General features: G+C 40.6%; 1 protein-coding gene across 2 annotated transcripts in view; it reads left to right on the top strand.

The window, feature by feature from the left end:
- Positions 1-20,343, top strand: part of LOC146573853 (inter-alpha-trypsin inhibitor heavy chain H3-like) — a 34,237-nt gene extending 13,894 nt beyond the window's left edge. The window contains exons 15-42 of one of the 2 annotated variants that reach the window (XM_085273283.1): positions 4,252-4,437; positions 4,558-4,697; positions 4,870-5,030; positions 5,338-5,364; positions 5,470-5,529; positions 5,897-5,953; positions 7,003-7,139; positions 7,788-7,823; positions 7,965-7,988; positions 10,206-10,360; positions 10,444-10,548; positions 10,631-10,793; positions 10,950-11,060; positions 11,170-11,298; positions 11,527-11,643; positions 11,727-11,895; positions 14,703-14,828; positions 15,341-15,522; positions 15,635-15,817; positions 16,702-16,841; positions 16,979-17,139; positions 17,245-17,274; positions 17,423-17,467; positions 18,038-18,166; positions 18,636-18,837; positions 19,010-19,185; positions 19,540-19,651; positions 19,764-20,343. In XM_085273283.1, coding sequence (XP_085129409.1) covers positions 4,252-4,437; positions 4,558-4,697; positions 4,870-5,030; positions 5,338-5,364; positions 5,470-5,529; positions 5,897-5,953; positions 7,003-7,139; positions 7,788-7,823; positions 7,965-7,988; positions 10,206-10,360; positions 10,444-10,548; positions 10,631-10,793; positions 10,950-11,060; positions 11,170-11,298; positions 11,527-11,643; positions 11,727-11,895; positions 14,703-14,828; positions 15,341-15,522; positions 15,635-15,817; positions 16,702-16,841; positions 16,979-17,139; positions 17,245-17,274; positions 17,423-17,467; positions 18,038-18,166; positions 18,636-18,837; positions 19,010-19,185; positions 19,540-19,651; positions 19,764-19,902 — 3,402 coding nt within the window. In that variant the 3' untranslated portion in view covers positions 19,903-20,343. The remainder of the gene's footprint in view (positions 1-4,251; positions 4,438-4,557; positions 4,698-4,869; positions 5,031-5,337; positions 5,365-5,469; positions 5,530-5,896; positions 5,954-7,002; positions 7,140-7,787; positions 7,824-7,964; positions 7,989-10,205; positions 10,361-10,443; positions 10,549-10,630; positions 10,794-10,949; positions 11,061-11,169; positions 11,299-11,526; positions 11,644-11,726; positions 11,896-14,702; positions 14,829-15,340; positions 15,523-15,634; positions 15,818-16,701; positions 16,842-16,978; positions 17,140-17,244; positions 17,275-17,422; positions 17,468-18,037; positions 18,167-18,635; positions 18,838-19,009; positions 19,186-19,539; positions 19,652-19,763) is intronic. The other variant, XM_085273284.1, reaches the window with a different exon arrangement.
- The last annotated feature ends 1,875 nt before the right edge of the window (positions 20,344-22,218 follow it).

Raw genomic sequence — 22,218 nt, 5'->3', positions numbered from 1 at the left:
AGCTACAGCCACCCCGGCACATAATCGGCTATGTACCACAGGCCTTCAAGCTGGCTGTAGTTAAACCTTTACTCAAAAAGCCATCTCTAGACCCAGCAGTCTTAGCTAATCATAGGCCAATCTCCAACTTTCCTTTCATATCGAAAATCCTTGAAAGAGTAGTTCTCAGACAGCTAACAGATCATCTGCAGAGGAATGGTTTATTTGAAGAGTTTCAGTCAGGTTTCAGAGCTCAGCACAGCACAGAAACAGCTTTAGTGAAGGTTACAAAAGATCTTCTTATGGCCTCTGACAGTGGACTCATCTCTGTGCTTGTCCTGCTAGACCTTAGTGCAGCATTCGATACTGTCGACCATAATATCCTATTAGAGCGATTAGAACATGCTGTAGGTATTACAGGTACTGCACTGCAGTGGTTTGTATCATATCTATCTAATAGACTCCAATTTGTACATGTAAATGGAGAGTCCTCTTCACACACTGAGGAGTTCCACAGGGTTCAGTGCTAGGACCAATTCTGTTTACATTATACATGCTTCCCTTAGGCAGTATCATTAGAAGACATAGCATACATTTTCACTGCTATGCAGATGACACCCAGCTCTATCTGTCCATGAAGCCAGATAACACACACCAATTAGTTAAACTGCAGGAATGTCTTAAAGACATAAAGACCTGGATGGCTGCTAACTTTCTGCTTCTTAATTCAGATAAAACTGAGGTTATTGTACTCGGCCCTGAAAAGCTTAGAAATATGGTATCTAACCAGATTCTTACTCTGGATGGCATTACCGTGGCCTCCAGTAACGCTGTGAGGAACCTTGGAGTCACTTTTGACCAGGATATATAAATAAAATTGAATTGAATTGGGGAAAAAAAGCACAAATGTCCACAGCACAACATTATGGAACACGTGACAAGCCACAGGGTCGGGTGGGGGGTGAGGAGTAATCCGAAGCAAACGCAGCAGCCATCCTGCTGTCGCGAAATCAATCAATGTAGAGCAGTGTCACAAACCACGGAGGCCCCAGAAAAGTGCAATCAACCGATGAGTTTATTAACAGCCCGGAGAAAACATCAACATATGTCTTCTGACCAAAATGCATGTTTTGGCTACTTATAAAGCAGTGGGGTACACGCCCCCCCCATGGCGTCAATGACAGATTAAAATAGGTTCCAGACATTAGTCACAGTTAATCGTACATCTTTAATAGCTATAAGCAGACATAGAACTTCTCTTTTCTATAATACCTTCCATACAAGGTAATAAACTTCAAGCCCTCAGGGTCTCTGAGGCTAATTATTGACTCTGATCATCTATTACCAAGTAGAATAAAATATAGTAAGACACCAAATGAGTTGAGGCCTCAGGCCGGACACATTCCTAGATTATATGTATTATATGTACTGTAAGCATGCATTGCAGTTATCCTTCTATGTTCTAGTTTCCCTCAGCATGTATCACCTGGACAGTCACGCCAGTGAAGCTTAAGACCCTTAATGAACTGAACATCAACTCAAAATAAGCACAGATATGCAATGTGTATAAAATACTTCTAACCGTACTTGTAATAAAAGTTAACATAATGGAAGGATCCTCAAATGGACATCTTCAATAAACAAATGTAATGCAGTATCAATACTGTGAGAAATATTATTACATGAAATAATGCTGTAAAGAATGTTATTAATGCAATTATAATGATGCAGATTATATGGCAGCAATAAAAGAATTTCTGTATCTCCACACTGCCCAGCGCTACCATTCAGATCCACTGATGACTTGCTCTTAGCCAACACCCTTAACGACTTCTACTGCCGTTTTGACGAGCCATCAGGCAGCCTTCACACCTCCAACGGCCCCAACAATAGAGACACTTTGGACACTAATTCCCCCACCTCTCCCCCCTACATAGAGCCATCACCACCTTCAAACCGTTCACCTACAACACCCCCCTCCTCACCCCACACAAAAGAGGATTTCACACCACCTCCTCCCACCACAACTCTTCATATTCATGAAGCAGATGTGAGGAAGCAGTTTAAGAACCTGAATGCTCGGAAAGCTCCCGGCCCAGACGGTGTGTCTCCTGCCACCCTCAGACACTGTGCAAACGAGCTGGCCCCAGTGTTTTCTGGCATCTTCAACTCCTCACTGCAGGCATGTCATGTGCCTGCCTGCTTCAAGTCCTCCACCATAATCCCTGTCCCCAAGAAACCTAGGATCACTGGACTAAATGACTACAGACCCGTGGCTCTGACATCTGTGGTCATGAAGTCTTTTGAGCGCCTGGTTCTCTCCCATCTCAGGACCCTCACGGCCCCCCTCCTGGACCCCCTGCAGTTTGCATATAGAGCCAACAGGTCTGTAGACGACGCCATCAACATGGCCCTACACTTCATCCTGCAGCATCTGGACTCCCCAGGAACCTACGCCAGGATCCTGTTTGTGGACTTCAGCTCTGCCTTCAACACCATCCTTCCAGACCATCTCCGAGACAAGCTTTCCCAGATGAATGTGCCTGATCCCATCTGCCGGTGGATCACTGACTTCCTGACGGACAGGAAGCAGCATGTGAGGCTGGGAAAGAATGTCTCGGACTCCCGGACCATCAGCACCGGCTCCCCTCAGGGCTGTGTTCTTTCTCCTCTGCTCTTCTCCCTGTACACCAACTGCTGCACCTCCACCCACCAGTCTGTCAAGCTAATCAAGTTTGCAGATGACACCACCGTTATTGGACTCATCTCGGACGGGGACGAGTCTGCCTACAGGAGGGAGGTTGAACGTCTGGTGTCCTGGTGCAGCCACAACAACCTGGTGCTGAATGCCCAGAAGACAGTGGAGATTATTGTGGACTTCAGGAAGCACACAGCCCCACTCCCCCCCATCATCCTGACTGACACCCCCATCACCTCTGTGGACTCATTCCGCTTCCTGGGTACCACCATCACCCAGGACCTGAAGTGGGAGCCCACCATCACCTCCGTCATCAAGAAAGCCCAGCAGAGGATGTACTTCCTGAGGCAGCTGAAGAAATTCACCCTGCCAACATGGATGATGATACAATTCTACACTGCAATCATCGAGTCCATCCTCACCTCCTCCATCACCGTGTGGTACGCTGGAGCCACTATCAGGGACAAACAGAGACTGCAGCGTGTTGTGCGCTCTGCTGAGAAGGTGATTGGCTGCAGACTCCCATCTTTGCAGGACCTGTACACCTCCAGGACATTGCGGCGTGCAGCTCGGATCTCAGCTGACCCTTCTCACCCTGGACACAGTCTGTTTGACCTGCTCCCCTCAGGCAGGAGGCTCCGGTCCATTCGCACCAGAACCTCTCGCCATAAGAACAGTTTCTTCCCCTCTGCTGTTGGACACATGAACAATAACCATATGACTGTACCCGCCACTAACACATGACCCTACGCTGTGTCACTGCATCATTCTATGTTTGGCACTGATCACCACCTGCACTCATGTATATATCTTTCAACGTAGCACTCTTAATTCTTATTCTCATGTATATATCTCATGTATATCTCTTGCACATATCTTTCCACGTAGCACTTTTAATTCTTATCCCTACTTTTATTTTTTTCCATGTCTATTTAAGTGCTATTTATGATAGCATGTTTGCACTGAAGCACCGCAGCAATTTCCTAATGTTGTAAACCTGCTCAACATTTGGCAATAAACCCCATTCTGATTCTGATTCTGATTCTGAAATTTCAAAAATCCTGTTTCAGAATAATGTTGAAAAACTAGTTCATGCATTTCTAACTTCTAAAAAATTCTCTAAAAGACTTCAGTTGATCCAAAATGTTGCAGTGAGAGTACTGACTAAAAAGAGAGAGTATATTTCTCTGGGACTGGCTTCTCTTTATTGGCTCCCTGTTACATCACATACAAGCTCTTAAATACTCAGGCCCAACCTTCTCTTAAAGACCTCATAGTAATTTAGCACCTCAGTAGGGCACTTAGAGCTCTCTTACTTGTGGTTCCTAGGTTATTTTAAAGTAGAATGGGAGGCTGAACCTTCTGCTTTCAGGCCCCCCTTCTGTGGGTTCGATTTCTGGCGCCAGACAAACATTGTCATTTTTTCTTTGATTTTATGTTTGGTACATCTTCATTTAAAGCACTGCAGTTATGCCATATTCCTATGAATTATGTAGTCAATATTTCATGCTAAATTTATAACAGAAAATTGAAATAAGCAAAAGTGATAAAGTGTGTGTATGCTTTTATTTCAGGGTTTCTATGACGAAGTGGCCAGCCCTCTACTTTTAGAGGTGGACATGCACTATCCTGACAATGCAGTGGATTCTCTGACCACCAGCCACTTTAGCTACTTGTTTAATGGCACAGAGATTGTTGTGGCTGGCCATTTAATTGACGACAACCTTGACAACTTCCTGGTGGAAGTGGTTGGACAGGGGGTGAGGAAAAAAAGAAAAACAAAAGAAATGGCAGAAACATTGAGACATTGAGTAGACATAGCCTATATTTATTTGTTTTACTCTGGTTCATATGGATTTTATCTTTTGTTTCTCCTGAAGCTCGAAGAAGACTTCAGAGTCCAGGGTCAAGTGAGTGCCGCAGACTGGGATGTTTTTTACCCAGACGAGGAGTACATCTTTGGAGATTTTACCGAGCGGTTGTGGGCCTACCTCACTATCCAGCAGTTACTGGACAAGAGGTCAGTTTAAATCAGTTCAGTTTGGCTGCTAAGGCACATTGTTCTCATAAGAAATATGGTATGATATATAGTCTTTGATGACACTTGTTCTTTTACCAGGACGCTCATTTTAATCATTTGATGTTCTTTTATAGATTTCCCTGTAGTAATACATATATTTTCCTTCTGGCAGCAAGAGCGGTACACCAGATGAGAAAGCCAACACAACAGCCAAGGCCCTGGATATGTCCCTGCAGTACAGCTTTGTCACCCCTCTCACATCCATGGTTGTTACCAAGCCCGAAACCGAAGACTCGACAAGCAGCCCTCTTATTGCTGACAAGCTGACTGAAGGTACCTGGAGAAAACAGAGTTTAAAAATGTAAAACACTGGACTGGCTTTTCTTAAAGAGACAAAAACTATATTGACTGATGAATCTGAGGGGTGTGTGTGCGTGTGGTTGTGTGTGTTTGTCAAGTGTCACTTTGAAATGGCTGCAGTCAAGCTTTACCACAAAAGCAAAGCATGGCTGCAGCTCATTCATAAAGAGAACTGGTGACTGAGTTTACATTTTCCACATATTATTCCTCTTTAGTGAAGTATAAAAGCAGAAGCTGGAGCTCCAGTTTAAAACTGTTATCTGTCTGTTTTTTCTCACAGAGCAAAGACAGCAGGCTGAAAAAATGAGTAAGTGATTTTTTTTTTTTAACGATAAATCACAAAAAAGATTTATGGGACAAAGTCAATTTGTTGTATTCGTGTTGATTTGGATTTTATTCTCCCTGTTCAAAGCATATAATTATATACCTGCGCAGCCGCATCCACGGCATTACCAGCCAGCACCCGCAATTGGTAAGTACATCATATACAGTTCAGATAGGATAGATTGTGCTCCAGCTATGACGTCTGACTTTGCTGATATTTACAGATCTGCATTAAGAGGCACAGTTAACTAGATAAAATGCCATGGCATCTTTCACAAACATAGGAGGACTTGGTGACTGCTTGAGTTTAAATTTGGTGCCACTTTAAATTATTGCTAATTATTATTTCAAGTCCTGCTGCACTAACTGGTCCAAAGATGTGTGGAAATGCTCTTCATTGCTCTCAGATAATGAATATCTGTATGGTCTTTACGATAAATCACAAAAAAGATTTATGGGACAAAGTCAATTTGTTGTATTCGTGTTGATTTGGATTTTTGTTCTCCCTGTTCAAGAATATGATTATGATGATTCGCCCATGGAGTCGTTTTCATGGGATTACAATTATTTTGGTAAGTACACCATATACAGTTCAGATAGAGTTATCTATACTCAATTTCTATCTTCAAGCTGGATCTTTATTGCTTTATTGCCTTGTTTTTCAATATTTATTACTCTTTCTTATTTTGTTTTTCTTCAGATTGCAAATGGATTTAATCATATTTTATCTGGTTTATAGGCCTCTTTTATTTTATTTCCCTAAATAGATGCTAAAAATGACAACCTCAAAAATGTATGTAACCTATTATTAGAATCAATTGTCTTCCCGCAAAATGTAAAAGAACCCACCCATCACTGTAATCACACTCAAGATCTTGTTCTGACATATGGCATAGACATTGAACATAACAGTATTCTCTGAAAACCCTCTTTTGTCTGATCACTTCATAATAACATTTACATTTACAATAAAGGATTACACAGAAGTGGGGAATACATTTCATTGTAAATGACTTTCTGATGTAACCGCCTGTCTGTTGTAAATAACTTTAAGAGTATAATTCCTCTACCTGAACTCTCCCATAATTCAAAACAAGCAAATTTTATTAATATAGCGCCAAATCAAAGTTATAGTTTAGTTTGTTTTACAGGATTTTTCACAATATGAAAACACTTTTTAAAAATCGTATGATTCTTAAAAAGTGAAAACCGCAGTTTCTTAAAAATCATGGTTAAAATGTTTGCTGTTATCAAGCATCATGCTATTGACATTTACTTTCTTTTTTTCATGAGTCATATTTCCATATTTAATAGACAACTGTGAGTAAGTATTGTAAAAGTAAAAGTTTCGTAAAGAATATGAATTTCACACCCACACACAAGTCAGGCACTGGATAGGCAAGTTGGAACTGGATAATTTTAACTCGCTTCCTTGTGTTCCCAATGTCCCTGGCACACACTATTTTAAGGAAGTCACACACACTAATTTACAGGACAATATTCTAGTAAACAGTTGTGGGAGCAGAGTAACCCTCCTCTTTTTCAACCATAGTGTGGGTGGAGTCTCACTGAAGGAACAAACTCCTCAAATGCTAAGAATTCCTTCCACATTTGTTTTCAGCCACGGGAAAGGCTGTTGCATTCCCAGACATGCCTGTGGTGTGGAGAGTCCTGCTACTGTCTGCTTGTGTCTACATCAGTCTTCTAGCTCAGACCTATGGAGCTCTGGTTATTTCCAGGAGAGATGCTCTAACACAGGTATCTTAAATAAGCTATGTACACTTTTTGGATGTAAAGAGACTCCTGTTTTAATGTTTTCTTTTTCAGTCCATACTTTTTTTTCATTATTCCTTAATAGAGTAAAATTGGGAAAAACTGTGGTGTCATATCTAAACATTTCTTTTGAAAGAAGTGACATAGTTACTTGAAGACATAACTCTAACCTGTAACTCAAATTGTGAGCGTTACAAACTTTGTTTCTTGTCTTGTTTTCTTTCATGGTTTCACATTTTTGCAGAGACTTGTAGTCTGGAGTTAGGCTTTTATTTTTGAAAATAAATACGCTTGAGTATTGCACAATACTTCTTCAGTTTATACAGGACAGAGCATGAGTCACAACTCAGGGAGTGACTATTGCATTTACATCTGAGAATCTTTTAGAAGCGCGGTGTCTGGAAAACCTCTACAAGACGTAGAGAAGGTTATTTTAGTTGAGATTAAATATTTCAAAAGCACCAATTTTTCAGATTGGCATAATTGTACATGGTTTAAAATAAAGCTCTGAGAATTCAATGCAGAGGTGTCGTTGCATGTTGTAGGTGATACAAGCAGTTTTTATACTTGTCTTTTTACAGTCATCTTTTTAATTGTTTAGTAACATTACAGTCATTCTGTGCTGTGTTCCAGGAAACCAAAGAAACCGTGGGCATCAGGTCGATGAAGGTACTCATGTCACAGTGTCTAATTATGAAAGTAGACACATTTGCTGATACTTCATTCTGTGCATTGTTTATATGTCATTCATTTATGTTTTGACCCTGCTAAACACGTTCATGAAACTATTTATCAATTTTCTTTTTACAGAAAAGAAGTTCAAGCTCTGCAAATGTAAGAAACAGAGGCGGACAATTTTCAAAAATAGACCCTGGTCAACATGACTTATAGCTTCTAACTTACAGTAGTGTTACCAGCTTTTTCCAAAATTAAGTCCATACTTCCAGTAAAGTTTATCGCTTCCAGCTGCACTTGTCCCACTTGTCCCTCCCCCTGGTGCCCACTGAAAATGTATTTATTTACTCTCTGCTTATAAGAAACTACATGCAATTTTAATGTTAGGGTCTAGGCCATAGGTTTCAAACTCTGGCTAATTACATTTGGCCCGCGAAGCCACACCAAATTACTATTAGAGCTGGCCTACTGGTATTATACAGCTAATATATATATTGTTTAGTATTAAGCTTTGCTTGTTCCATATTCAGTTTTTCAGCAAAACGTGTTTGAGTCCATAAGAAAAGATTCATTCTTATATCTGGAGGAATAAATATATTTCAATAAATATTAACGTTAGCTCGCGACTTTGTTCCAGTTTTGAATTTTGGCCCACCGTGTATTTGAGTTTGACACACCTGGTCTAGGCTATGCAGTGCTGTGAAAAAGTACTTGCCTCTTCCTAATTTCTTTTTTGGCATATTTATCACTCTTAAATGTTTCAGATCATCAAACCAATTTTATTATTAGACAAAGAATAAATACAACATCCAATTTTTAAATGAGGATTTCATTTATTAATGTAAAAACCAAACTTATTTGGCCTTATGTGAAAAAGTAAAATCATGAATTAACAACATTAGTTGGAAAGCTGTATTCAATTTCACTAGCCACACCCAAGTGTGATAACTATCAAACCTGTTGAATCAGGGAATCGCTAAAAGTATAACTGGTCTGACAAAGTGAAGCAGGCAGAAAGATTAAACAAAACTATGACATTATCATGCCATAATCTGAAGAAATGGCTGGGAAATAAAGTCAGTGACATCTATCAGTTTGGAAAGGGTTATAAACTATTTCTAAAGCTTTGGGACTCCAGTGAACCATGGCGAGAGCCAATATCCAGAAATTGACCAAAATTACCCCAGAAGCCATCAACAACTCATCCAGAAGATCACAAAGTTCATTCTCTGGAGCTCAAGCACACCTGGGTTATGCAGCAGGACAATGATCTGAAACATACTAGCAAGTCCAAATGGCTCAAAAAACCCCAAACCAAACAAACAAACAAAAAAAAACCAATACAGGCCGATCATGCTCAAAAACCCTCCAGTGTGGCTGAATGAAAATAATTCAGAAAAGTGGGCCAAATTCCTCCACATGCGAGGTGATTTCAGACTCATTGCCACTTATTACAAATGCTTGATTCCAGTTTGTGCTGCCAAGGGTGGTGCAACCAGTTATTAGGATTAGGAGGGAAAGAGTAGGGAGCCAAATGGATTTGATAACTTTGTCTCCCTTAATAAATTAAATCATCATTTATAAACTGCATGATCTGAAGCATGTAAGTGTGAGAAATACGGTATGAAAAAATCAAGAAAGAGGCAAATACTTTTTAATTTTTCTTGTGCTTTTATTAAATTGGTTGTTGTAAAATTTTATAATTGTTGGGTTAACATGTGGGTTGTCATTTATGCTTAGAAATATATGCTCACATATACTTAGTTTTATAATCGATTGCATAATGATAGAGGTCTGATCCTTAGCAGTCTGCAAAGACTTTGCGTGCCTCCCGGAGCACTCTGGCAAACACACACATCTTAAGGTCATGAGAGTGGTCGTACCTTCTCTTACTGGTTTATGGTATAGGAGGACACCTACTTTGTATCTGCTTAAGTGTAAGAGCCCTTTGTTTAGGTGGACCGCTGGACTCCTGGCACCAGCTTTGGGGAGTCTTCACAGGGTCACATCTTGACCACACACACACACACACGTACACGCAGACAAGGTACTCTTTGTTCACATGTATACCTGTGTAAGACGTCATGTTAATGAACTTATGCATATTCATGTAACCACAATAAAGAGCAGTGCTACGAGGGAGCAGACGAGAGCGACTGGGGTTCGAGCAGAAGGAATGGCGCTCGTCACAGTTCTCTCCCTCGTGCACGAGATCAAACAAAGAGCTCTGCTTGGTGTCCAATGCTTTTTGCTGTTGTAGTAGAATTGTCTCGTTCCAGCGGTGGGTCTGTGCCAGACAGACCTAACAATAATTCTCTTGAACTACACTAATAATCTTTTTCTGTCAGCACATTACATTTTCCATTTATTCAAAAGGTGGAAGTGCAAAGCATTCGAATCACCTGCACAGTGTCGTCTCGTTTCGCACACACGGTCATGTCTTCCAAGGCGCTAAACAAGGAGAACTCATCCCAGGAAATCTTTTTTGAAGTAGAGTTGCCCAAGATGGCCTTCATCACCAACTTTAGCATGTCAGTCAATAGTACAGCATTTTTGACAATGATCATAGAGCGCATCCTCCTTTAATGTTGACACATATCCTCGTGGGTCACAGGGAAATTGATGGTCAGGTGTATGTTGGAGAGGTGAAGGAGAAAGAGAGCGCCAAGGAGCAGTATGAGAAGGCTGTTTCTTCTGGAAAGACTGCTGGACTTGTCAAGTATACTGGAATAAGATAAAGATTAAACATCCCAACCTCCACCCTTAACCTGCAATAATGTAATCCATATCTATTATTGCAGGGCTTCTGGAAGAAAGATGGAAATGTTTTCTGTATCTGTAAACATTGCTGCCCAGAGCAGCGTGTCTTTCATTCTGATCTACGAGGAGCTCCTTCAGAGAACACTGGGCAGTTATGAGATCTTGATCCGAGTCAAAGTAGAACAACCAGTGCAGGAGTTTCAGGTAGGACTCACTTTTCACTTTTATTGTTCTTCATGATGATTAATGATGGGCTGTCTGAAGTAGTTTGTGTAAGGAACTTGCGTTGACTTAGTGAGTCTTTACGCCATAATGACCTCTTCTTTTATGCTTCATTTACTTCCATGGATGGTGTGACAGATTGAGGCAGACATCTATGAGCCTCAAGGCATTGCTTTTGTTGAGGCTTCTGCAACGTTCCTCACCAATGAGCTGATCCCTCTGATAGAGAAAACTGTCACAGACACAAAGGTGATATTTTGGCAAGATGTCTGTCCTTGTGTTTTTACAATGTAGCATTTAGGTATAAAGGATATATCTACAATAATCTAAAGTGAAATGAAACTTTTCTGTTTCTCAGGCACACATCTCATTCTCACCAACAGTGGAGCAGCAACAGAAATGTCCAGGTTGTAAGGGCTCATTAATTAATGGAGATTTCATCATCAAGTATGATGTGAAACGAGCAACAAGCCTGGGGGAAGTTCAGGTCAGCTGATGAGACAGAACTTAAAGCAGCACACAAGCAGCCTTTATCTCAGCTAAAGCACAGAATTTTTACTGATCTCAAACACACTCTTATAGACAGCAGTTTTATTTATAGAACTGGAAGCTGCAATCATTATTTTGCTTTTAGTCTTACGTTTACTTCCCTAGCTGTATTTGTCTGCTATACATTTCCTTGCTCATCTTAACCCAAAGTACTCTTTCCCTTCAGGCAGTAAATGGATACTTTGTGCACTTCTTTTCTCCCCCTGACCTGGCCAGAGTCCCAAAGAATGTGGTGTATGTAATTGACACTAGTGGATCGATGCATGGAGCAAAGATTGAACAGGTAGGGGACTAATTAGAGGCAAATTACATACTGTATGCATGACAGTGTGTTCATCTCCATATACGTTTTGTAAACATATAAAGACCCGAGAATCAATGGTTGCCATTCTGCAAGACCTTCACGAAGAGGACCACTTTGGTATCCTCCTGTTTGAGCGTAAGATTAGTTACTGGAAGGATTATCTTACCAAAGCAACAAAGAGAAATGTTTCTGACGCCATTGACTATGTAAAGAAAATACAGGACAGTGGAAGTAAGTATTGCTGAATTTTATGTACAGTGATTTTTTTTTCTTTATTCTGCTTATTATCTGCATTATTGAATGAGTGAAAAATGGCAAAATTCTGGGTCATTGACAACTGCACAACAAGGCTGGCATCATTCTGCTCTGTTACTGTTATATAGCTAAAACAAGCAACTTTGTCAAGTTTTGAGTGTGAGGTTGCCACTAAACATGTACAGTTGTAATCAGACGTTTACATAGTAATCACGGGCATGAATTTCATGGTAATTTTGGGCTTTTAATGACTTCTCTAAACTATTCTTTTTCCAGTGTGGATTGATTGTATGGCATACTTTAATGAAACAAATAGACAAGTTTTAATTTATTTATGAATTTCTTTAGTCCACACTGGGGCAAAAGTATACATACACCCATTTAAATCTTGTTTTGACAAGGCCAAGACCTTTTAACTTCTTGTTAGTCATCATGACTGATTAGTTCTTTGCCAGTATAAAAAAAAAAAAAGTTTGTTATCCCTCACTGGATTGAACAATACTCAGAACAATGAAAATATACAAGGAACTCAGCGAAGATTGTGTAGAGTTACACAAATCGGGAAGGTCTCTCGGGCCAATTTCTAAGCGACTGCAGATTCCAAGATCATCACTTCAATTGCACAAGTTTTTTGCCAAGGTCTGTAAGAAGCAGAGGTGGGCAGTAACGCGTTACTGTAATCTGATTACTTTTTTTCAAGTAACGAGTAAAGTAAGGGATTACTATTGCAAAAACGGTAATTAGATTACCGTTACTTTCCCGTAGGAACACTGTGTTACTCAAACCGTTATTTTTTATTTTTTTTGAGAATGTCTCATGACAGTGACCTAAGCGAGTGTGACATTCGTGGCAACAGCTGTGTGCAGATCAACAATGGATAATATATCGAGTACGGAGAGAGTATGAGCGTGCAGCGTTTAAAGCGTGGAAGTACTGACCTTACTTTGAGTTTGATTCCATAAAAAGTGACAAAAACATTAGTGTCCGTTGTGCGTGAGAAGAAAACTTCTTTTTACAGCGAAAAAAACCCCCTAAACTTCCAAGCAAGCACCGAGTGCGCAACGACGTAATGGGAAATTCACAGAGAAACTCGCGGATTCTTCAACTGACCGCTGCGGCACACCTGCACCAGGGTAAACCTCCGCCTACACCACTCCTGCTTTACAGGTGAAAATAGAGCAACAGGACCGCTAGTCTTTGATTTTATTTATTTTCTGCTGGGTTTTCCTCGCAAATATTTGAAAGAGTGAGTGTAAACACAAAAAAATATTTTATGTGCTGAAAATAGGTTTCCAGTCAGAGAATGTTGCATATAATTACATTTTTGCTTGATGCATAAAGCTAAAGGATTAAAACTAATAAAACAAGTTTTAAAAAGAGACTTTTCCATTTGATTACATTTTGTATGATGGATTATGCAGAAAAAGTAGAATTGGGCTGAATGATCTATCGCTTTATCACCTATTCAGGTTGTAAATCATGTTTTTAAAAAGTAACTAAGTAATTAATTACTTTTGAAAATAAGTAATCAGTAAAGTAACATGATTACTTGACCAACACTGGTAAGAAGACCCAAACTGTCATCTTCAGATGGGAGGAAATTCATCAGAATATTGAGGAACGTCACAGAAACCACAAAGGCTCAAGGCTACAATGAACTGGAGACTGCTGGAACACCACCGTCACTATCAAGGACTGAGAGGGTGCCGACCAAGAAAGACACCCCAGCACCAAAATCGACATCTTTAAGCTCAAATGAAATTTGCAGCAGTCCACATGGACGAGTCAGATGTTCTTTAGGGAAAAGTTTTATGGTCAAACAAGACAAAGATTGAGCTATCTGATATCAATGACGAGAAGAATATTTGGAGAAGTAAAGGAGAGGCTTTCAAACCTAAGAACACGGAACAGGCTGTCAAGCAGGGTGATCATCATATATTTGCTGCAAGAGGTACTGGTACATTGCACAACATCGGTGGAATAATGAAGAAGCAGGATTACCTCCAAACTATTCAACTTCACCTCAGATCAGCTGCTAAATGATTGAACTTGGACACAATCGGGTGTTCCAACAGGAAAATATTTGTAGCAGGGCAACAATGACCTTCTGAAATTAACTTTCTAACTTCCTAAAGCCGCAGCCTAAACCCTATTGAAAATCTGTGAGCTACATTTTAAAGGTTTATGCCTCTAAACCAACTGATTTAAGCGAACTGTACCAATTCTGCTAAGAAGAGTGATTTGATATAGAATTATGCCAGAAGCTTGTTGATGGCTATCAATTGGATCTAGTTGAGGTGCAACTTGCTAAGTGATATTTAATCCAATATTACGCAGGTGTATGTATATATAATTTATCCATGTGTAGATTAGAGAAATTTATTAATTTTATTTATTTCTTAAACAATTATCCTGTACAATTGTTTCACCCTGGACAAAGAACAATTCAATGATTAGTGACCACAGACAGCTACAGGAAGTAGCTGCCATGGCCAAGAAAGAGTCATGCTCAAAATACCATAGAAAACAGAGTAATATTATTTTTTTTACACTTTTAGGTTTTGTGTAGATTAAACAATCAAGGTGGTGTTTTCATTTCAGAACTTTAATAAACGTCTTCAGAACTTTTGTACAGAGCTATAGTCTAATTAAACAGAATCCAGTCATACTGCATAGAGAGAATATTATCAATCTTTTGGTCAAGGCTTAACAAGTAAAAGAGTAAAGTAAAAGTTTGAACATGATGAGATTTTCATGTTACTCAAAGCATTGTTGCTTTTCAGGCACCAACATCAACAGTGCTATACTGGATGCAGTTAGTTTGCTGAAGAAAGAAAGAAAAGAAAAGAAAGTTCCAGAGAGGAGTATGGATATGATTTTTCTACTGACTGACGGGATGCCAAACAGTGGTGAGACAATCTTAAACATTCTGTGTGTTGAAAATTGTGGTGGATCCACGTATGGGACAGCAGGGAGAGACAGGGGTCCGGGCTGCTCCGGCGCCCGTGCCGGCTCCCAGGGGGAGGGCCGCCAGGTTCAGCGGCCTCAGTCAGGCGATGGGGGTAGGTGGTGGGGCGGGGCCTGCAATCAGCCAGGACGCTGCCTGCTGCCTCACCCATCCCCACTCCTTAGGTGGGAGCGGCATGTGGCTGGCAGGTGCTCACCGGAGGAAGCCACGAAGCAACTGCTGGGCCCACCACCAGCTCACCCACCTGCTCACCCTGAGCTAAGAACGCGAGAGGAACCTGTATCCCGCAGCATTTTTTTACTCATTTATAATAGCATATAAATGAATATTAACAATGTTAGGGAGTAAGATGGAACTGATTTGTTATGTAAAGCTGACACCCAACTCGACAATTTCATTGGAAATGGAAGCTTTTTAATGCATGCTCATATGTAAGTGTGTTTGTGTCTGCAGGGGTGACCAGCCCCCAGCTAATCCAGCAGAATGTATTTTCTGCTATTGGAGGAATCATGTCTCTGTTCTGTCTTGGATTTGGAAATGATGTGGATTACTCCTTCCTGGATGTTATGTGCAGGCAAAATAAAGGAGTGGCCCGCAGAATTTTTGAGGGTTCAGATGCTGCCATTCAACTCAAGGTAAGGCAAGAAATTAAGAACATTAATGACTGTAACATGAAAATCAATGCAAGCGTAGAAATGCTAGTTTGTGCCTTACATAAATGGCAACAATTTTGTGTCTTTGTTGCAGGGTTTCTACGAGGAAGTGTCCAGCCCTCTGCTCTTGGAGGTGGATCTGCGTTATTCAGAGAATACAGACTTCTTAACCAAAACTCACTACAGCCAGCTGTTCAACGGCTCAGAGATCGTGGTCGCTGGTCAGCTGAAGGAAAATGACGTGGAAAACTTCTCGGTGGAAGTGTTTGCCCACGGGGTGAGAAAAGGGAGAGCACATTATTAAAGTATTTCCTTTACAACATGAGTTTGACTTCAGATCTATGTTAGTGCTCATACAAATGAGCCTTATTATTCAGTCTTACTGTGGCTGAATATGGAATTTCACGAACTGTAAATGAACCGAGCTGTAATTGACTGTTGTAGTCCGAACATCAAGTGGAGTCTCATTACTTTTCATTCTTTTCTGCTTTCAACTTAAGATTCTAAGCTAATGGCTTTCATCCATCTTTATACTTATGTGAAGCACAATACTTATGCTTATAAGATCAGATCTGTGTAAATACCTTAAACAACTATGACAAAGTTAGTACTACGTTCCTACCAGCATATATCTACCCACCTTACCAACTGTAAGTGCTTCATGAACTTCAACTCTTTAAACTAAAATGAAAACAAATCTGTGTGTGGTGTTCAATTCAATTAATGATGATATAGCGACAAATCACAACAATAGTCAGTTCAAGACACTTTATATTGTAAGGTAAAGACCCTACGTTAAAGACTTAAAGAATAAATAAATATATGGAATAAGAAAAATGTTTAATGCTAAAGTCATAAAATGTGTTAAGATGGATGATGGGATAAAGGCCCATTTTCAAAGCTCATGTGATATTTATGTACTTTACTGTAAGCTGAGTTATTTAGCCAGCAAGTTGAACAAACTTTAGATGCTGCAGTTACTCTGCAGATTTGGAAAACACTGTCGACACCATCTCAGATTCTAATAATTGAATATCTATGAAACGTAATTATCTGAAACAATATTAGCATGCTGATGTCAGCTTGCTAAAAAAAAAAAAAAAAAAAGTTGAGTGGCTGCACAGAATAATGTCTGTCATTTAATCTTTCCTTTTTAACAAGTCTGAAGAGAACTTTGTGGCACAGGGAAAGGCCAGTGTGGCTGACTGGCAGACAGTGTACCCAGAAAAGGGGTACATTTTTGGAGATTTCATTGAGCGTATGTGGGCCTACCTCACCATCCAGCAGCAGCTGGAGAACAGGTTGGTTCATGGGGAAATTTTTCTGTTACCGTGCAGAAATTTTATTGATGGTGATTTTTTTTTCCGTTAAACATTATGTTATACATCATAATAAATTATTAACGTCATGTCCATCTTGTCCTCTGTCTCTCTTCCAGTGCTCTCAGTACTAAAGAGGAGAGAGGAAATATAGAAGCCAAGGCTCTGAACCTGTCTCTGAAGTATAACTTTGTCACCCCTCTCACATCCTTGGTGGTCACCAAGCCTGAAAACGAGAATGGAGCTGATCGCTCTTTCATTGCTGACAAGCTGACTGAAAGTAGGAGAAAGAAAATCCACCGCTTATTAAATTAGCAGAAACATTCTTCTCCCATCACTTTGGCAAAAATAACTTTTTCTTTTTCATTTCTTTCCTATTTTACAGGCCAGCGACAGCAAGCAGAAAGACACATGGGTATGGGAAGTCTTTGAATGGAATTTAATGTGTTTTCATTTACTTTTTAAACTGCTATAAGAGAAGAATTTCCCAAATCTGGGTAAAGTAAAGCCTTTCTTATCTTATCTGACTTGCACAATGCATATGAAGGAAACTGTGCTTTTAGCAGGTGCACATGCATCGCCTGCTGTCGGCTCGCGTGTAATTGATCGTAAGTGTTTCATATGTAACATTTTTACGGACTTAAATAGTTGACAGGTGGTTTCAGTGTTTTGTTTTGTTTTTGTTTCATTTCATGCTATTATAATAGGTAAGCATTACAGCTTCCTTATACAGTTAATGAAAACATTCATAGAAGACTCAAGAAACTCAGGAGTTGTGACTGTTTTGACCGTCATTATTTAAGACATCTGCCATATTAAATACAATGTTACAATATTAGTAATACTAATGTATTAATGGGGTCATGGTATGTCAATTTGGGCCAAAATGTCTGAGAACTGTTACCAGAGCCTTGTTTAACACGTTTCACAAAGACTTAAGGCTGCTTTCAAGGTAAGTGGGGTCCAGCCTCGTACTACCAAGATGTACCTAATAAAATGTTAAGTAAGTGTATTTAACTGAAAACATTTAATTCTGAAAAACCAGGCTGTACACTGCTGTCATAAGGGCAGGTAAGATAGTTTTACTGTTGGTGCAGACTCTGTTTTATTATAATAACACACCTGTCAGCTCAATAATTAAATTAGCTTTTTACTCAGATATACCTTTTTTTTTCTAGACTTATTTGCTGCAGTTGATGGAGATCCCCATTTTATGATAGAGCTTCCAGATAAAAACGACGCTCTGTGCTTCAACATCAACGACAAACCAGGAACCATTTTCAGTCTGGTCAGAGACCCCAAATCAGGTCTGTCCTGAGTCTTTCTGAAGGACTCCCCAAACTTTGATTCTGTTCATCTGGAGGTAGCGTTTTCAGTGGGAGAAACGGTTCATCTCTCATCCAAGTGACTTCTTCAGTCTCAGCTGACTGCAGGTTTCTCCAGTCTCATAAATGGTACATTTGCATAACAACTGAAACTAGCACTACTGTAATGATCAAGGAACTGACCTCCCAGCCTATTGTTCCTTCAGTGGGCTGGTTTCAGTCATTATGCAAATGTACTGTTTATAAGATTGGGGAAACCTGCAGTCAGCTGAGTCACTTGGATGAGAGATGAAACATTTCTCCCACTACGTCCAGATGAACAGAATCAAACTTTGGGGATTTACTTACCTGGACGATTGAGCATGCATCAAGAAGATACTGAAGGACTCGTTCTAATGGGAGAATTTTCTTTTTTCAAATTTTCCAAATTCATTATCCTCCCTCATTTCAGGCTTTGTGGTGAATGGCCAAATAATTAGCAAGAAGAAAGTTGCTCTGGATGGTAACGTGAACACCTACTTTGGCCGTTTTGGTATCACACATCAGAACCTGGGGGTGAGACTGGATGTGAGCATTCAGGATATCTCTGTTTTCTACAATGACAAGCAGGTCAAGCTGCTGTGGTCTGATGCCACCTCACTCAGAGATGCCAAGTGAGTAAAATCCCCAGGCAAAACACATGCGTAAAGTTGAAATTATTAAATATTTTAAACCATTTTTCAGTCCCACTAATTACTATATGTACTTTAATCACATTTGCAAATGACGTTAGTTTTTTTTCTTCATTTTTTCATGTGTTTTCCAACTTGGATGCCTCTGACCAAGTATGGAGCTCAACCTAGTTAAAAACTGCAGTCTGACAGTGACGCTGAGGCACTCAGTGAAATTCAGGGTCATCCGACACACAAAGGTTTGGAAGAGACGCCACGACCACCAAGACTACCTGGGTTTCTACACTCTGGACAGCCAGCACTTGTCTGCTTCAGTTCATGGTCTGCTAGGTATTAAACTGCAAGAAGCTTTGATATAGTAATAAAGTGACTGTGTAGCTCACAGGTGTCGAACTCCAGGCCTCGAGGGCCGGTGTCCTGCAGGTTTTAGATGTAACCTTGATACAAGACAACACACCGTAAAGGCTAAATGACCTCCTCAACATGTCTTGAAGTTATCCAGAGGCCTGGTAATGAACTAATCATTTGATTCAGGTGTGCTGACCTAGGGTGAGATATAAAAACTGCAGGACACCGGCCCTCGAGGCCTGGAGTTCGACACACCTGGTGTAGCTCTTTTGTTTTTACTAAAAACTAATTCTTAAAACAGAAACAAAAGATGTCACATAAGCTATTTTCCTGCAGGTCAGTTCTACCGTGGGGTTGTGTTTGAGCTGACAGACCTGCATCCAGGTGAAGGCCAGGAGAAACTGGATGCCACCATGTACGTGAAGGGGCAAAGGCTGAATGTGACAAGGTGTGGCGACTTCTTAAATTTTAGAAGTGTGCATAATATTCACTCAGCCTTAAAGTTTCCTTTCATGTATGTGCAAATCATCCTTGAAAAAAAACATCTATATATTCTGTAGACACTGGCAAAAAGACTTCAACAAGGATGTGAAGAATGGAGAAAGCATCGCCTGCTGGTTTGTTGACAACGAGGGAAGAGGCCTGATCGATGGAACAGCCTCAGACTACACCGTGTCAGACCTTTTTACGGCTATTTGAAAACGCAAAGTGCGATCAGCATTGCACTGGGAGCTGCAGGGTAGATTTACATGCTCTGGGTGGTGTGTGATGAGAAGGCATTGTAGTGAGTCGCTGGGTGTTTTCTATTTCAAAGTGACACATGCAAAAACTGAAAGCAAGTGCATGTTTATATTAATGCAAGCATATCACGTTACAGTATATTTTGAGTGTACGTGTTTGTGTCCGTCTGGCATTACAGAGTGTAATCGAACCTCTCCTGCTAAATGTTATTTAGTCAAACAGCATCAGTGAGATAGTTTGCTTTACTCACACAATGACAGTGTGTGAGTCAAGATAGATTTAATGATGACACAAATAACATGGCAGGTAAAGCTTTCTGAATAGTCTGCATATATGACATACTGCATTCATTTCTCCATGCTTTCTTGGAATTAAATAAATATTTTGCTTTTTAAAAAAGTGCTCCCTGTCAGCATAAAAAAAAAAAAAGATATTGGACTTGAGAATGGCACACAGTGTTCACATTTTCTGTGCTTCAGCTGTTGAAAAACTGGTTAGCAGGCTGAGTTTGGTCATGTCAGCTGCAATTATAACACAGATGTCATCTAACCTAGTCAAGCTCAACAGTAATAAAACAGAACTTATTGTTGTGGCCTTCAAAGCCGTACTCCCGAAGATTGGCGATCTATTCACTGACATAGTCGGTCGCCACATCCTACTATCCCCAGAAGTTCACAATCTGGGTGACAATTTGAGTTTCACACTTCCATTCCAGTCTCATATAAATGAAATGTCACCTGATGAGCAGAGACCCTCATCCATGACTTTTTCACCAACTGGCTGGATTATTGCAGTGAGGTCCTGGAGTCCTGGACAGGCTCCAGTATGTCCAGAAACTCAGCTGCTAGGCTTTTTTTTTTTTTTTTTTTTTTTTTTTTTTTTGCCTGTCCCGTTTGGCTCTTTTGCCTTCAGAATTGTTGTCTAAAGGCAAAGAAAGATGCCCAACGGATTTACTTTACCAAATTGACCATCCCAGCCTTGCCGTAATGGTCCATTTGATTCACCTTTTATTGTTTATTTTATTTTCACTTACTGAATACGGGACAGACTTGACTGGGGGAAAGAAGGGGAGAAAGAAAGAGGGAAAGAGAAACAGCTGAGAAGAGGGACGGGGGAGAAGGGCAAAAAACATAAACCAACAGAATGGGTAGAGAAAAAAAAATGCATATATCAATCACCTGGATCACCCTTCATTCTAATTTGTGTTGTACAGTTATTTCATTTTTAACCTTAATTTATATTTTATTCCTTCCTAGTTAAATTTACCCTTTTTAATTTTTCATATTTATTTCCTATCTTATTCATAGCCTTTTCCTTTTTTGTTCTCTTTAGGTCACGAGCAGTTGTCCAAGCATTTCACTACATATCGTACTGTGTATGACTGTGTACGTGACAAATAAATTTGAATTTGATTTGATTTGAGAAAGAAAAAAGAAAACAAGCAGAAGAGAACAAGAGTAATAGAATAAACAGCATCACAATGATATATGGGAATATGACAGTAAATACTAAATATTAAACATTATTGTGCAGCACATAAGATCAACAGAACACAGTGTGCTTTGAGGTAGGAGCCAGAAAGGGTGTAGTTTGTGGGTGTGATCACCCGTGTGTACACCTGTGAGCATGGACCTTTTTTTTAAAGGTTCCTTCATGTAATGATCTGCTAGAGGGTGTGGGGGGGGCCACAGCCCCGTCCTCCAGGGCATGAAGCAGGTATGGAGGAGATCAAAACTCCAGACATCCAGAGGCCCCCAGAACACAAGAGACCAAGGAAGACCAACAGAGGGGCAGCCGCGCCACTGTCCCAGAAAGAGCTGAGGAGAGTCCCAGATGAGGGCTCACTCAGCAGCCGCGGAGCAGAAGCCAGGGGGAGTTGCAGTGACGCGCCCGTGAGTTCCGCCGGCAGCCAGCCGTGCCTGAGTGACCGAGCCCCAGGCCGAGAGGCCAGGGGCACCCCACCTCCGAAGTGGCCCGAGCGAGCCCCAGGCTCCAGGCCCCGATAAGCGGCCGCCAAGGAGTGAGCCGGTGTGTACCTGGACGCCCGTACCTGGACGCCCATCCCCGGACACAAAGAACCACCAACGCACCGATATCTGAGGGAGTCCGCCACTGGCAGGGGAAGTGGTGGTAGGTGGAGATAGGCCTCCAAACCTTGGAGGGCCTGAGATGTCCCCAGAGAGGTGGCGCCTGACACCCAACCTGACATATAGACACAGAAATACAGGCACACACATATACAAACATCCATTCCCACCCTCATGCTCTCATATG

Source organism: Mchenga conophoros, linkage group LG5, assembly GCF_057382185.1.
Source record: "Mchenga conophoros isolate Kocher_MC1m ecotype Shallow Benthic linkage group LG5, M_conophoros_male_GT1.1, whole genome shotgun sequence".
Lineage (NCBI taxonomy): Eukaryota > Metazoa > Chordata > Actinopteri > Cichliformes > Cichlidae > Mchenga > Mchenga conophoros.
Note: the sequence above shows the minus strand (reverse complement) of the source record. Positions and strands in the feature narration are given on the sequence as shown.